Source organism: Xiphophorus couchianus, chromosome 1 (assembly GCF_001444195.1).
Source record: "Xiphophorus couchianus chromosome 1, X_couchianus-1.0, whole genome shotgun sequence".
NCBI classification, from domain to species: Eukaryota; Metazoa; Chordata; class Actinopteri; order Cyprinodontiformes; family Poeciliidae; genus Xiphophorus; species Xiphophorus couchianus.
Window position 1 is genome coordinate 10,465,774 of NC_040228.1, and position 16,432 is coordinate 10,482,205.

General features: G+C 39.7%; 2 protein-coding genes across 2 annotated transcripts; both read right to left on the reverse strand.

The window, feature by feature from the left end:
* Positions 1 to 1,900: 1,900 nt before the first annotated feature.
* On the reverse strand, positions 1,901 to 3,076 carry her3 (hairy-related 3). The gene is made up of 4 exons (XM_028021620.1): positions 2,953 to 3,076; positions 2,773 to 2,868; positions 2,598 to 2,679; positions 1,901 to 2,505 (listed from the first exon to the last, which is right to left on the reverse strand). Exons 1-4 carry the CDS (start codon positions 2,998 to 3,000, stop codon positions 1,997 to 1,999), a joined length of 735 nt encoding a protein of 244 aa, XP_027877421.1. The 5' UTR covers positions 3,001 to 3,076; the 3' UTR covers positions 1,901 to 1,996.
* Positions 3,077 to 10,813: 7,737 nt separating this feature from the next.
* LOC114147838 (taste receptor type 1 member 1-like) lies at positions 10,814 to 15,127 on the reverse strand. The gene is made up of 6 exons (XM_028022519.1): positions 14,943 to 15,127; positions 14,391 to 14,688; positions 13,534 to 14,256; positions 12,370 to 12,576; positions 11,954 to 12,074; positions 10,814 to 11,742 (listed from the first exon to the last, which is right to left on the reverse strand). The coding sequence occupies exons 1-6, from the start codon at positions 15,125 to 15,127 to the stop codon at positions 10,814 to 10,816; spliced, it is 2,463 nt and encodes an 820-aa protein (XP_027878320.1).
* Between the last annotated feature and the right edge of the window lie 1,305 nt (positions 15,128 to 16,432).

The window sequence follows — 16,432 nt, forward strand, 5'->3', positions numbered from 1 at the left end:
AGACCGCAGTCATCGCGCATCAAGTTGATTTTATTTATTTACTTTTTCAGTACTGTTGTATTTAAACGTACACAATATCATCTGGTTTTAAATATTGACTCAAACTCCACGAAATTACACTCTTTAGAATATGACAAGACTATGTTGCGCTTTTTTTTGCGTCAGAATGCAGAAATATTTACGAATGCATAAATATCAAACTTATGTTCACTTGTAAAAACAAGTGTTAGTCTACACATTACTGACTTGTTCCGCCCCTTAGTTTTACAATGTTGATCTTACTCAATGTTGCAACCAAATCTGTGGAGTCTGGGATTAAATGCGCCATTGTCCCCCTGCAGCCACCGTCTCCAGCTCCTGCGGACTTTGATGAAGGATCCTGGCGTGTAATTCGCAGCTTATAGCAGAAAATCGCCACGCTGTCCGACAAGCGTCCGATTTCCCCGCTCCTGTTTCGGTACTTATGCGTGAAAGCGGAGGAGAATGAAGCAGAGCGTCCACGTCCGATGCGTTTCATGTCATACTTTGTTTTTTTCCCCCTTCCAACTCTGGGAAGGAAAAAAAAAAGTGACTGCGCGACAAAGACGAGAGAAGGAAAGAAAAAGCTCCAGAAGAGCCGCGAAAATGAAGGAAAACTCTGAAACTGAATTTTGATGATGTTTTCAAATATCCTGATCTTAATGGATTTCTTTGTGTTTTCTATACCTCACACATCCTTTTTTTTTTTTTTTTTTTTTTAATAATCTTTATTATATTTTAATTTATTTTGTGGCGCATCTTGTTTTCGTTCTGTTCTGTTTAATTCTTCGTATTTTTATTTCATTTGTCTCGGTCCCGGTTTTGTTCCAGTTTCAGGACTTTTTTCAGTTTCAGATGCAACCTTTACTGTAAAACTCCATTTTGGAGGGTATTGTTTAAATCTCAATCAAGCATGTTATTTTGAAATGGTACTAGATAGTACTAGATATTGCTTTCTTTACAAAAAAAATAAACAAATCCTACCTACATTGGTTAGATCAGGATTGAAAACATCACCTTAGTGAAAGTAAAAAAGAAAATAAAAAATCTGCTTCAAGACTTGAGCGTCAATTAATTGAAACTTAAGCTAGGATCTAGTTTTAACTGAGAGTTTAAGTTTAGATCCGCCTTAATGAATGATAACATTATATTAAAGTCAAACTGGCTTGTAGCTGAACATTGTCATTGCCAGTGAACGACACATTTTAGCTGCGACTCTCACAATAGGTTCCTGCCTAAAGGCCAAATAGGTGCATCACTATTTCAGAAACTTTTTTATGTTTTAGTCACAGATCGGTTCTGTTTTTGTTTGTTTCTTTTCGGAGAAGTACAACTAACAGGAAAACAAATGTAATGATTATTTTTGATTCAACTGACTTTAGGTGTCTTTTAGGTGATAAATTAGTTATTACCCAAAGAATTACTGAGCGAACTGAAACAGCTTTTTATCTTTTCTGCAGACGCAGGAAACTTTATTTTGTTTTGTTTTTAGATATTCGACATCTTTTAGTTCGGTTTGTCTTTCTTTCCAGAATTTGGACCATCCAGTTTTCACTTTGTGCTGCTGTGTTGCTCTGTGGAAAATACAACTCTGGGACCTGATCACAACGGAGTACAGCTGTTTATGTTTATTGGTGTTCACCTTTTTAAAATATTCTCATGATTTTTCTGACCTCCAAATAAGTGATTTTACGACTCGACTAATAAAGGCTCAAAATGTCTTTTTTCATTTTCTTTTTTAAAAAAAAGTTTTTGCACGATAAACTAAAAACAGTATAATAAAAAAAACAAAAAACCCCAAATGATGTTTGGTCAAAGTTTGATCACTTTCTCTTCTTATTTCCAAGTTACATGAACAACTCAGTCAATATTTCGACAGTTTTATTAATAAAATAATACATAAGTGAGCTTAATAACACAGTGGTGAAAATATCCAGTGCAATCATAAACATTCAGTGAGTGAGTTTCCCCATCGGCTTCACCAGGGCCGCCACACATGGCGCTCCGTGTTCCCAGCGTCAAGCCGCGGACTGGCGCACTCAGGGTGACGGCTGCTTTGCGTCTCTATGTTTCCCGTGGGAGCTTTCTGCGCTAAAACACGGGTCTGTTTGGCGTCAAATAACTTGTTCGTGTCTTCGATGGCTAAAGAGGAAACCGTGAGAGCCGTTCGGAGTTTCGGTATTACAGATCTGGTCGGGTTCCTCTCTCCTTCGTGTCCATTTGCGCTCGGCAGCCGAAGCCTCCCCGCCGCCGCCGCCGCCTCCTCCTCCTCCTCCGCCGCCGCCTCAGGTTGGCTCGGGTCGCTGTCCGTGGTGCTGGACGCTTCACCTCCCCGCCGAGAGCGACACAGCTTGTTGGAGAGCTGCGACATCACCCAGCGCTCACTGCCGCTCAGGTGATCAGCCAGCAGCAGGTACTGGTTGACGTTTGCCAGGCAGTTCCGGAAGCCCAGCTGGTAATCAGGAAGCTCAGAAGCACCGGCGGAAACTGCGGCAAATATCGAGGTGGAAAGAAGAGCTGAATAATTTCTGGAAACACGTTTTGCTGCTTTAATAACCCAGATTAAGTTAGCGACTCACTGCTCTGAATCTTTTGGAGGCTCCTCAGATGTTTCACCGTGAGCTCTAAGATGTCGGCTTTCTCCAGCTTGCGCTTTCGAATCTGAGAAAAAACAGTTTGGTAGAAATCGTCACGTTTGGATCACTCGGGTAAAGTTACATCTTTTAAAAGCCCAGACATGTCGCCCGCACTCACACTGCTGCTGTAGTAGCTCTCCAGAAGCGACTTCAACTCGTCCAGACACTGGTTTATCCGCGCTCTTCGCTTCTTCTCCATGAGAGGTTTTGAAACCTGTAGAAAGGTCAGGCGCAGGTTAATTTCTACAGCTTGAGTCTGTACGCCCCCCTCTTCCATCGACTTTCATTATGTCTATACCTTGTTTCCGGATTTACCCTTTTCACCACATTCTGATGTTGCCACCATTCTTTTTTTTTTGGTCCAGATTTTTGATTTACTCTGCTTGAAGTGAATTTCTTTCCCTCTCCGCTGCCCTGAGCGGAGAATCCGGGGAAGCTTTTTATAGGCGCACCCACTTACCATGTCAATACAAACCATCCCGCCTGTCTCCTGCTGCTCAAATGAACATCAATGGCGTCATTCACCAGCATAAGCCAACCACCACCGCGGACCAACACAACAAGAACAGCAAACATTTTAAAAACTGTCTTAATTTATTGACACAATCAAGCAACAATGATTGTCTATATTTAACTTTATTGTTATTTTTTTCTCGCTCCACATTCTGAGTATATTTTTGTTTGAATTGTATATGACACTCAAGACAAAGAATTCATATTAAAGCATTTTTAAATTAATAATGAAGATCTCACATTTGCATTCAGCTTCCCAAATTCAATCATTTGTGGGGCTTTGTGCTGCATTCACATCTACAAGATACTCCAGCGCTGAACTTCCAGAAACTGATTTTTGTTTTTTTGTTTTGTTTCACGCGCAGAAAAATAAAACCCATCCCCACAGCATGATGATGCCACCACCACATTTTATAGTGAGGGTGATCGGCCACGTGCCGGTTAAGTTTTCCACCACAGTGTTTTGCAAATGTAATACTTAGGTTGTTGATAAAGCAGCGCGCCTTTACGCGTTTTCAAGCTGCAAACAGGTATTCTTGTGACTTTGTCTAAACAACGCATTCTTCTGTCGTTAATGTTTTTCATTAATGTTTGTGGCACACATGACTGTTCCCGTCTTATGCAAGACTGGGTATTTTTGCGCATAATTGCGGAGAATTGTATCCATCAGGTTGTGCAAACTAATGGAAAAGTAGCACAAGCTTTACTCACATGAGTAAAGAAAGCCCGAGTTTATATGAAATAGGCACAAAAGCGGCCTACAGATCAAGCAGGCAGATTGAAGGTCGGCCTGCTACTGTATGTTTATCTGCACACGTCCAAAAATCAACGTGTGGGGGCGCGAGAAGAAAAAAACACACACACACAGAGAGAGAAGCGTAAAAATGATGAAGGTAACCATAGCGGCTGCTCTTGGAGTGCAGAGAGGGAAGTGTTGACTCTTGCATTTAGGCTTTTATGTGTGAGTTTCACGCCACCTGGTTCAAGGCAGCACCGTGATAATTCCCCACCATGTCCACACAAGATTCTGATTTTCTGGTGCGCGCTGATTGTAAAAAAAAAAAAAGAAAAAAAGAAGAAAGAAACAAAACTTCTGCATCCGAAGAATGCTGGTATCAGTCAAACTCAATTTGCTTTACACCCAACAGTAGAAACGACAACAAATAAACAAACGCAACACCTGCTTAAGTTGGAAAGTGAAACGTGAACTTTACGGACGTTTTCTGATTTCTTTGGGACTTTTCGGATTCTTTGGCTTTTGTGCGTCAGCAGTTTTTTGTCTTCGTGGCATGCGGGTTCGGTGAGGCACCGAGGAGAATTGCGGGCCGCCCCCTCGTCCTTAGACTCTCGCCTCGCGATTTGCCACACTGCTCTCTGAAAGGGGTTAACTCTTGGGAAAGCCGTGCCATTTGAAACAATGCGCTGACTTCAGGCTCGAGGAGGCGCTCTGTGCGCGTCCTGCGTGGCGCGCGCCCACACAAGACCTCATGAAAACACTTCAGTGTGTCTGAGCTCAGCAGCGCCAAAAGTTTAGAGTCGTGCTGCCAATGTTCTCAGAGGGGCATAAGGAGAACTATCGACTTTTTACTGCCGCGCTAACCAAAGAAAGTTGCCTTAAGCACATTGTAGAAGAACGTTGTATTTTGATTTGGCTTTAATTCCCGGCTAGACTACACTGTAAAAGTTGCATTTGGATGCATTGAATATCAGTCATTCAAATTATTGATGTGAACGTAAGAATTTCCACAAACGCGGTCAGCAAGAGCTGGATCACAATGTCATTTTGATACCTTAGCAGAGTTCAGTTTTGTTGATTTAACTCTGCTAAATGTTTTAAAAGAGACACAAAGCCACAACTGCACATTAGCCCTTAATCATAAACCATTTCTCATTTCTTAGCCAAATGAAAGAAGATCGTTTTATGGGGTTTATGGGATCAAAGACGTTCCTCTCCATGCAACAGGAATAGATTCGTAAGAGTTTCTGTATATTTCAAACATTTCTGTTTGGGACTCGACAGATCGAAGCTTCAACCAAATCCCACTTTAGAAACGCTTTGACTCCAACTGATGCATAGGGCTGTCGGTCTTTATTTTAATTACATTTAAAAAAAAAAAAATACTAATTGGATAAAAACCGAGAAATTGCCTGCACAGGCTGTGACGCTATAACTCAGTATGAAATCTGTTCGGGATGCTCTGGTCTAAGTAGCCTTTCTGGTGGCTTTTTGTCCCGGCGTTGCGGCACATAATCATCGTTTTCACGCCTGTTTTCTTTTTCTTCCTCCCGCACAGCACCGTGGAGAGTTGATTTTGACTTGCAGTCCTATAAAAGCAGTTGTTGCCTCTCTTGTCCCCCCCCCACCCATATTTTTTTGCACCCCTAATTACAGGCTTCACCTCTGATTACTCGCTTTAATTTAAATTAGTGTTGGGTTACTATTAGTGACCGTTTCCAAAGCGTGCCCTGATGACTGCAGGAGGCTTTAAGAACAAAAAAAACCTCTTGCAATTCTTCCACATGGTGTTGCGCCACATCTATCCATAAGAAAAGCGCAGCAAGAAACGCGCGCGTCAAATGGAGACAATAATGTGAGTTGCCATTAAATGACACGCTAGGTGTATGTTTATAAAAGGGATCGGACCTCTTCTCCCACTGTCACTTTTCAGCCGCGGGTCATTCATTAACCCGACCAGACCTTTGTCATGGATTCCCGCCGGAGGAGACGCGACAAAACCGCAGTAATAATTGGACTGTTTGGGGAACTTGTTAACAACAATTAGCGCGTCAATTATGCAATTACTGCAATAAACTGCTTCCCCGCTGGAAAGAAAGCGATGCATCTGCAAGTCAATGGCTACAGGCGAAGCCCCGACCATCATTAACAGACGAAAGCAAAGATTTTAGCAGAAAACACGCGGAAACCAACGTGGCTCTTTACACCAGGGGTTGGCAGACTTTCCAACCCAAAGAGCAATATTTATCCCTCGACATAGAATTTGCATTAAACGTCCTCGACAACGTATTTTACTACATATATGAAATAAAACATCTTGAAATCGCTTCGGTCGGGCGGATGGATAAACGGATGAAGAAAATGTCAAGAAGTCCAAATATTTCCCCCCAATCTATACATCTTACTCTAAATTTATTTAGATCTGGAAAATACTTACCTAGCATACAATAAAACATCGGGTTTCATGCAAAGTTATGTCTTTAATAAAAAGAACAATGGTCATTTTTAAATTCCCCTTTAAACCCATTGTCCATTTAATAGAAGCCATTTTTAGGCCTCATCAATTAGCAGCCTCATGTTCTCCAAAAACAAGGCAAAACAAACAAACAAACAAAAACCTTTAAACAATATTTATTCATCAAGTATTTTATAAAGGTTTTAGCTTATAATGTGTTTTCAGGACACTGGTAAAATATACGCAAACTTTGGGTCATGGAGAGCGGAGCAAATCGATGAACCGCCTTCCATTGAGCTGAACTCGAGGTGTGACCAAATCCTCATTGTGCACACCGGGGCGTCTGTATAAGGGAAAGAGAGAGAGAGAGAGAGAGAGAGAGAGAGAGAGAGAGAGAGAGAGAGAGAGAGAGAGAGAGAGAGCAGGTACATGAACAGGTGGACTGGGAGAAAAAAACCCCAGAAAATATTTGGAGGATTTCAGGAGAAGCCACGCGACGGACGCGTTGGCGAAACTCTGATCAAACATCAAATAGAAAAAAAAAATAGCGTCATGAATTTCTATGGACTGCTGCCCGGGTTATTTAAAGACTTCTTATTTTGGAGTGGCGACACAAAGGCCGCTGTTCTCCTGTGTGCGCCGGGGTTAGCGCATGAAAGGAGCAGAGGCCGCACATTAACATCGCTTAAGGTTTTTTTTTTTGTTTTTTTCCCCAAGTGCCGAAATGAACTGACCAGCAAAGTAACTTTATAACTGCGCTGGAGGATGAAGCCCTTTGTTGGCCTCTGAAATGAAAGACACAAGAGCTTGACTATAGGAGTTCGCCATTGTTAAAGACTGAAGCACATGGGCATTGATGCGTCTTGAATTGCAAAACATCTGCCATTTACTCTGAAGGAACAGAGCAGGATTTGAATGAGAATACCAGAGCAGATTTTTGGTGCACTGCATTCAGGCGACAGCCACAAGAGCAACGTTTGATTTTAACACGATGATGAAATTACTTTGTCTTTTAGCTTTACGGCGCGATGTCTTCTGAATTTGGGCTGTAATGATGTATAGCTACAGAACAGCACTTCATAAGCATGCAACTCAGGTGTCATAATTATGAAAGCGAAAGCGACGTTTTATAGGTCTAGTTTAAATTTGCTGTTCATAGAAATAAATACCAAAATACACTGAGACCAAAGCGTTTGAATGTCAAACGCCCGTTTCACAGTTTTCACAAACACAGAAGGTAAATTGGAAAATTCAGGCATCATGGGATCCCGCAGGGCTCTCTACTGGAGCCAGGATGGTTTACTTTACATATCAATGATGTTTGATGATTATAGAAATTTAATGCAGGGACAAAATATATCAGCCTCAGAGCACAGAATTACATAATTGTTTAAAAATACATGGTAATATTGGTATACTTAATGGTTTTTGTGTTTTTTTAGCTTTTGCTTAGAAAAAGAAGAAAAAAACCGAAATATATTTTATACTTAAGCATTCAGTAGAAAAATGTGAACTATACGAGTTAATAAAATGACATGCACAAGGATCACTGGGTTGCCAGATATGTTGTAAAACAAACATGACTTAACCCTTTAACTGGTGGTATCCCGTCCATGAGACACATCTATTGTTTGAATACTTTGCCTTTTTCGCCGCCATTAAAGGGGTTAAGTTCTATTAAAAAAAGATAATAAAAGATCAGATTGCACTGTAACAAAACTGTCCAGTGTCAGTTGTTACTGATCCATGTCTGTTGAATTAAAAGAAGATTATTTTATGCCAAACCTTCTTATGATCACCAAACGCAAATTGCCTTTGGTGTCCTAAAGTGCGTTTTTTTGTTGTTGTTTTTTTTGGACCTAAAAGGATGGACCAATTGCAGCTCGACCCTTTCCCAGGGCTTTCCCCTTTATCTGCTCGAAAGTGGGAAACAAAAAGCTACAAGTGAAAAGCCGCGGGGCGTTCCTGCGAGTTTCCTCGCTCTATATTCCTATTAGAAGAAAAATGTGTGCTGTATCAGCAAAAACGCAAAAAAAGAAAAACAAATCAAGACAAAATGAAGAACAACATTATTTATTATACATATAACTGATCTGGGGCTGCAGCAGTTCTCAAAGCCAACACGTTTTTTAAAAATCTTAGATTAGATACTGGAGGTGCTTTTTACATTAAAGCATAAACATTTAGAATTATTAAAATTACAGCACAATAAATAGTTGCATTTTCTCTGTGCAATGTAAGTTGTCAAAATGTTACACAGCGTAGAGACTTTCTAAGATGATAGAATTGAAATAAAGAAGGTCACCAACTAAACATTTGACCGCTTCATGTAACATTGCCCTGTAGACTGTGTCAGTCTAAAATGCTGCTAATCGAGGCACCACCGTGTGTGGCTAAAGTAACTCTGAAATTGGTATGAAATTGTCAATTTGTAGGTGTCAGCGTCCCGCTCTCTAGGAAAAGTGCCATATGCCATGTTAAGTGGCACTTTTTTTTACCAATTCGTTCCTAGTTTCACGGTCCGTCCTCCCATTTTCCCCCCTTGCCTGGAAGCTGAAAAGCCACAACAAAATGGCAATTTACCCACCAGGACTGCGCCCCCCATGAGTCCCCTGCGGCAAGCCTCTTCCGTTTCACTTGGAGGGGCAACTCTTCCACCCCCCCAGGCCAACCGAGCATCTCGGCGTGAAGCTTTTACTTTTTAAAAGGGGGGGGGGATAAAAAAACCACAGGTTGCCTCAGCTCAGCACTTTATTTCAAAACCAGTTCTGAGTAAACCTGGCAACAGGAAGCACACAGGGTTTATCTTTATACCAATTAAATCAAGAGATTAAAAACAACAACAACAACAACAACAACAACAACAGATAAATGGACTTGGTTTGAAGGGGCTTATCTCTGAGCTCCAGCTTCATATTGACTGAAAAAATAAGGGCCACCAAGCGGAGTTTGCGTCTGCTTAGGGCCCCCTGCTGGCACTGACGTTTGATGTACACATAAGTCAATTTCTTCTAGGTTAAATAACCTATTGATAATTATTAGTCATATTCTGAAAATAGTTTATATAAATTACTGAACAAATTATTATTATTATTATTATTATTATTATTATTATTATTATTATTATCAGTATTGGAATCCTCTGTAGAACCCTCACACTGGTATTTTCACAAGTTAAATAGGGGACCCCTTAATATACCTGAAAGCCTCATAAAACTTTGACCAGACTCTGGAAAAGGTGGATGTTGACCTTTGGTAAATAAGTGACCTTAGTGGTTCCCTCTGATTTATCCTTGTTAAGGTGCCTAGCACTAAGTGTTGGTGTAGCACTGTGGCTTTTTCTTCTAATGAAGAATCTCGACCAACCAGATTGCATAATTCAAATCAATACCTCTGGATTTCCTGGGATCAAGGCAACAAATGCCTCAAGATGACATTTGTTGTGAATTGGCAGCAAATTGAACTGATTTGCATTGAGCCAAATCAGAATATTTACCTGAGCTGAATTACATTAATTTGATTTTCATTACATTTTATAGTTATGCAGTTTCTGCAACTCCCATTTAAATGGAAACAGTTTCCTGTTTTAGAAATATAATGAATAATAATTTTAAAAAAAAAACAGACCATAGAATGAATGTCAGCAAATATACACTAATGATGGCTTTGGCTGCTGCTACTGGTTCTGCCAAATGCTTGTACTATCTAGAAGCAAAATATTGGTTTCCATAGTTACCTCATGATTTCTCAGGATGAAATATTTAAAGGTTTTAACAGATTGAATGGGCTTCCTCAGACAGAACTTTTCACCACTGAACATTATATCATTAATCTTTGATTGTTCTCTGCTATAATCAAGGCAAAATTGTATGTAAGTGAACCTGACTAAATGACTGAATTGTAAAGAAATTAACTGGAATGAGCAAAAAAATATTGATTTGGACTCTAAAGATGAATTTGACCAGTTTGTCTTGTAAAGTACCCTGAGGTGGAATTTGTTGTAATATGGCTCCAAATAAATAGCTATAGATGTAAAATAATGTATCTATTATTGGACTTTATTTTCGTAAACAAAACAAGAAAATCAACTGGCAGACACACGGAAGGATGGTTGTTTAGCTTGCTGCATTAAAGTGGCGCCCTCATGTGGTTACAATAAAAATCAGTCTCAACAATATAAAAATAAAAATGATTGTCCAACTCGTTTTAAGTTCTGGTATTAAGCAACATAAACGTTACTAAACAGTGCCATTTCATAGCACAATAGAGTAACTATGTCACCTTCAGTTGTAAAAAAATACTGTATATATCAAACATACATTAAAAGAAAGTTGACTTTGCAATTTGTCATGTTGAATTTAGTCAGATTCAATGATTTCTCAAACATACCTGAAGTGTTGCTTTGATTCATTCATGCACAGATGTGACTGGCGCTGTGACACTTAATGAGAACGTCTACTTGCTGATTGTTTTGGTGTAGTTCTGTATGAGACACTGAAAGTACTGCGGTGTGTTTTTGTGGGACTGAAAAATAATGATGTAACATTTTGGCAGAAAATACCACAGCAAGAACGAGTAGAGGCTGCAGAGCACTGCGAGAGCGTTCAGAGACTGGATGAACTTTCCGTGGTAGAGCATATAAATGGTAACAAACAAGATCCAGGTGAGGATCAGCAGCAGCAGGCAGAAGGTTATGGCTTTGGCTTCGTTGTAATTCTTCGGAAGGTCTTTTCCCATGTAGGAGAAAATGAAGCAAAGGCAGCTCAAAAGGCCGAGTAAAACGAAAGAAAACGAGGTTGCTTCTAGATTCAGAGAACAGAAAAGCACAATTCGGTCATGGTTCCACGACGTTTCGTTGTAAGGGCTGGGAGAATCGTAGGAAAAGCTAACAATAAGTAGCAGGGCCTGAGCTGTGAATGCGCCAGTGACGAGCAGCCATTGGCCGTGATATTTAGTCCACCATCTTTGGAGTTTGGGGAACTTGGCAGCTATTTTGAAAATACAAACAATCTGAAAAGAGCGCACAACAAAACATGCCAGACAAACTGTGAAGAACAATAGAAAGGGCAAGTATCTTAAGATGCACGAAGCACTTGTGGGCTTACCAAAGTAAAAGAACACACTGATACTGCACAGAGTGAGGCAGCCTAAGATCAGGAAGCACATCGGTCCTCCAGCAGATCTGACAACAGGCGTGTTGTAGTTGAAGGCGAAGAGAACAGATATAGCGCCACTGAGGCCCACGAAGGTGCCGGCTCCAACCAGGATCAGCACCGCCCCCATGTCTGTGAACTGTATGTACTCCACCAGCCGCAGGTTGCATGATGTACTTCCTTCATCAGACCACTCTGTCTCCTTACAGCTGATGCAGTTGTACGGATCCTCTAAAAATTGAGACATGAACAAATTAAAATCGCCTTTAATTAAATAACTCTGACACAGTTGAGAAGTGATAGCTGGTATAAAATCTTTTTCATTATCGATGATTTTCTTGCAATGCGGTTATAACTGACATATGTTTATTGAAAACAACCGAAATGTTAAAAATCAAATAATAATAATAATAACTCAATAATTCCACATCCTTGTATGTACCTGTAACATTGATGTATGTTTCATTTGGACAGATTTCACAGGTAAAGCAGCATCTGTGGATGTAAGTTTGCTTTCTTGCATATCCGTCGGGACACTCTGGGGTGCAAAGAGACGTGGGAACCTGTTTAAGGAACAACAAACAGACAAAAAATGAGCACACACAACTTTCATACAGCATTTTTTTTGTCAAAATGTTTAGTTTACCTTTTAAGGTGGCATCTGAGAATAATAATTAGAACAATCTTCATTCTATTCAGCAAGTTTATTTAGCTTCCAGTGAATACGCTAGTTAATGTTTAGCTGACTTATTGAAAAACTTGATTCTCACATATTACTGCTTTTACCATCCATCCATCCATCCATCCATCCATCCATCCATCCATCCATCCATCCATCTCAAACAAGAGAGAGCTTACTTCTTTATTCGTGTACCAGATGATTTCGGTGCTGTTGATGTAGAAATTAGCTGTTGGATAAAATTGATAAAATCCAAACTTCTGTGCATCACCAGTACGGTTCCAGAAAACGAGGAAATAGAGTCCAAACTTGAGGTCACCATTTTCATCAAACTGAATGGTGTGGTTCAGCAGAGTGAAATTGGACTTCTGGAGCGCTGCTAGAACCTAAAATGGATAAACAATAGTCAAATGAATATTTCAAAATTTGTACTTAATGTATTTTTTCTCCAACTACATATCAAAGTCATGAAAAATTTTTGAAATGATTCACTGGAATATGTACAAGATTCACGCACCAGACTACTATCTTTTTAACAGTTTTTCTTTATCACACAGGTATTAAAAGATACCTTAAAAAATCCACATTTATTAAATGAGGGGATAAATTTGACTGAAAAAAGTAATAATTTTTGAGCAATACTTTTTGAAACCTTGCAAAAAAACAAAATAAAACAAAAAATTTTCCAACAATCCACATATTTATTCCGGTGCTTTCATGAGGATATTACAAAATAACGAACTATAATAATTTCCTAAACTCCCTTTAGGTTAAGTAAATGTTCTAAGCGTGTTATAAGAGCTTCAGCTAAATGACAGAACACACTGAACCAGAATATACCAAATACAGAAACAATGTGTGATCAAATTAAACATGTAACACTTTCATTTAATTATGAACACATTTGTCTCTTACACAGTTTATTTTTCTGATTTGGATGCATTGTCTGGTCCTCAGCTCTGTCAAGGCGCCAACACAACATAGTGGGCTTTGACTAGGTCATTCCAACCACTTTAGTTTCATTTCTAACGGTTTTGGAGATCTGCTGTTGATCTGTGGATCACTTGTCTTTGAAAATTTATTACAGCAGGCTTCATTTTTGTAACAGCTTTTATTATAACTGTCTCACAATGAATGTAAATAAAAATGGTGTTTCACCCACAGACAGTGTAAGTATGACCCTTGACCCCGTCAGTATCCTGTTTGCACATGAGATTTATAAAATAATAGATTGTAAAACTTGGGTTAATATCCAGATCCAACAACCAATAAGCTGAGTCGTATGACTATGTTTAAAGGTACAACTAAACGTAAATTGCTGAAATGAATGATCACATCCTTACCATGTTTGGATACACTGTGATATTGCTACACCCCTCTTCTTCGCACTGTAAGGTCTTGTGCAGTGCATGAGCGATAGCATAAACAGCAGAATAAACAGGAAAAGAGAAGGACGGGTCTGCCTCTAGGATAGTTTGTGCACTCCAGTCACTGCAGTTGAAAACCTGATTGCCACACAGCTGCTGCCCAGCGTAGCCACACTCGCTCTGGCCCTTAGCAGAATGGATGAAATCACCAAAACCAGGAACTGTCACTATCGGCTGGGCCACACCAAGCACAGTTCCAATGTTTCGTATTTCTTCCATCTTAGGCAGTTGTTTATTCAGAGACCATGCATCATTTGCTATCCAAACTTTGTCGGTGACGTTAAAGTGGATAGCTGACTTGATGAGAACTTTGGCAGCCACTTCAGCTGTGAAGACAATAATTACACGTATCCTCAGCAGCTCAATGTGTGTGAACAACCTAGAAAAATTAATGTCAGCGTTGAGGTCTTTGGTGTACGCAATGCAGATGTCAGTGTCCCTGATCCGCTTCACGAATAAGTCAAGTCCGTCGCTGCCATAATCATCAGCAGTGTAAAGGAAAGCGACCCAGCGCCACTGAAAGTGCTTCAGAATGGTGACAATCACCTCTATAATGTCGCTGTTGGTATGCACTGTTCGTAGGAATGACGGGAATTTTGCTTTCTTTGAAAAAATAGAAGTTGAGGATCCATAATTTACCTGCCAAAGAAGAGTTACAGAAAAATTCAGCTTCACCAGTCGAAAAACACAGTGACATTTTAATCTTAGCCCAATACACCTGATATTGTGATGATAACTTGGCCTATATAGAGTTGTGGTGATTCAGTACTTACCATAGGAATGAGATCCACCATAAAAAGCGGGGCTGCAGTGAGGGATTGAGTGCTTGTGAAAGGACCAACCACTGCTATCACCTTGGACAGTTTTGTGTTTGGCTCAGCCCAAGGTTGGATCTGACCATTCACTGAGATGAGTTTTAAAATCCCTGGGAAGCTTAGCGTGTCTGAGCAGTGGTCAAACATCTCGTAGCCCAGAGTCACATTTGGAAGCAGGCTGGTGGAGTTGTTAATTTCTTCTACCGTGAATCTCATCAACTGAAACCTCCGATAACTTGAGATACTGAAACACTGACTGAGGACAAGAAGGCAAAGTATCAGGACAAACTGTAATTGCTCCAGAAAATTGTATTTTTAAATCATCACTTTCAAACTGCAATTTGTATTTATTCAAGTTATCTTTGTCAATAAATGTATTGTCTGTGTAGTTAGTCCAACACGTACTTTAGTCATATTGAGAGAGTATATTTATATCATAAGCCAATTTTAAAATGCTGCATCATTCTTTCGTCATTTTCCCTCGTGAATCATTGTCGTAACTTAACTCACGTTGAGCAGTCCAGAGCTTCTGGTCGGAGATGGCGACCAGGGCCCCAGGCGAAATGAATATCAAAGAGTCCACCTATCAAAAAATTCCCATCCAGACGAAACTCTGAGGATGGAGCGGTGCTTCGAGTTGAAGCATGCAAAAAAGTTTCAAACAGAAACACAGCAGCAAGAAGAAGGTGTTTCATTTTGGCAGCCCTCCTCGTCTGCTGTGTGCTACAGTGAGAATTAGCTCTGTTTATAGTTTGTTGTGATAAACTGGTGTCGGTCAAGCCGCTGTCATTCCTCTCCACGCATGAGAAAATACTTGACATCTGACTAACGCAGGCTGGTACATGGTTGAAGGAGTTCTTACAAATCAGTATGCAAAAGAATCATGCTGGACATTTAACATCAAGCAACAACAAGCAAGTTTAATGATTCAGTCAGGTTATAAAGCAGTGAAAATGTTCAGCAGCAAATGTATAAGTCTTTATATTGACAAAGAACATTTCCTTTACTGATTTGATAGCATTGAAGCCTGTTTTCATCCTAGATGGCTCAGTGGATTTCAGATCCACTGTATCATTTATTAAATACTGACATCCAGTGCTGTCCGCTGGACATTACATGAATATAAATTAAAAGGTAGAGCTTGGCTTGCTGTTGTATATAAAAAAGAAATGGCCAAAAGACTTAATATAAACACTATGGGTTTTGCAGGGTTAGGGTTTGAAAACGTTGAGTGTATTAAGAAAGTTTACCAGAAATATTTGATAGCTCCAGACTGATTTTTTTCTGAATCTTTACACGGTTTTATTTTTTCATTTATGATTATTCAGAAAATCAGGCCAGTTGCAATGTTAGTACATACTGTTACATGATTCAATATTGTTTCATTTAGTTAAGTCAGGACTGACATACTTGTACACAATACTTAAATGCAACATACCACTTAATGAAAATGTTCTTCTGATATGCTACTTCCATCTAGTATTGTCTAATAAACTGTAACGTGTTGCAATCTGTTCATTCACTTCCAACACCTTTGAAATAAAAACATATCCGAGACGCCGTCTCATTGTTTGTAGATAAATTTTAACAAGATCAATCAGAATAGAGACACAAACAGAGATGCAAATGAATTTAACCCCGGCTCATTGGTCTATGTTGAACTCCACCTCCTCTTACAAATGATCCCTGCATAATTTAAAACTAAACCACTGAACTCATTTGTTCGAGGAAAATTTGCAATCAGACCACAGACTAAAGTGATTGATAGACAGTAATGTCGCCTGAATTTGAATTCAGGTTGGCAGCTCGTGGAAAGGCGGAACAGCTTGTCCTCTGTGGGCGGAAGGGATGGGCACTTACTGAGCAAGACGGAACAGACATGTAAAGGAAAAGATAAAATATTTCTCCACAAACAGAAATCTGAATGGAGTTTCTAAGGGCAGGTATAAGCAAAGAATAAAGCTTCAAAAAGGTGAAAAGAGGTAATTTTATTCATTCAT

Coding starts and splice junctions, on each gene's coding strand:
- her3 (XM_028021620.1), bottom strand. CDS start 3,000: ATGGTGGCAACATCAGAATGTGGTGAAAAGGGTAAATCCGGAAACAAG. Junction 2,869..2,952: donor AGGGTAAATCCGGAAACAAG/GTATAGACATAA, acceptor ACCTTTCTACAG/GTTTCAAAACCTCTCATGGA. Junction 2,680..2,772: donor AGAGCTACTACAGCAGCAGT/GTGAGTGCGGGC, acceptor GTTTTTTCTCAG/ATTCGAAAGCGCAAGCTGGA.
- LOC114147838 (XM_028022519.1), bottom strand. CDS start 15,127: ATGAAACACCTTCTTCTTGCTGCTGTGTTTCTGTTTGAAACTTTTTTG. Junction 14,257..14,390: donor TGGTGGATCTCATTCCTATG/GTAAGTACTGAA, acceptor CTTCTTTGGCAG/GTAAATTATGGATCCTCAAC. Junction 12,577..13,533: donor TCACAGTGTATCCAAACATG/GTAAGGATGTGA, acceptor TATCCATTTTAG/GTTCTAGCAGCGCTCCAGAA.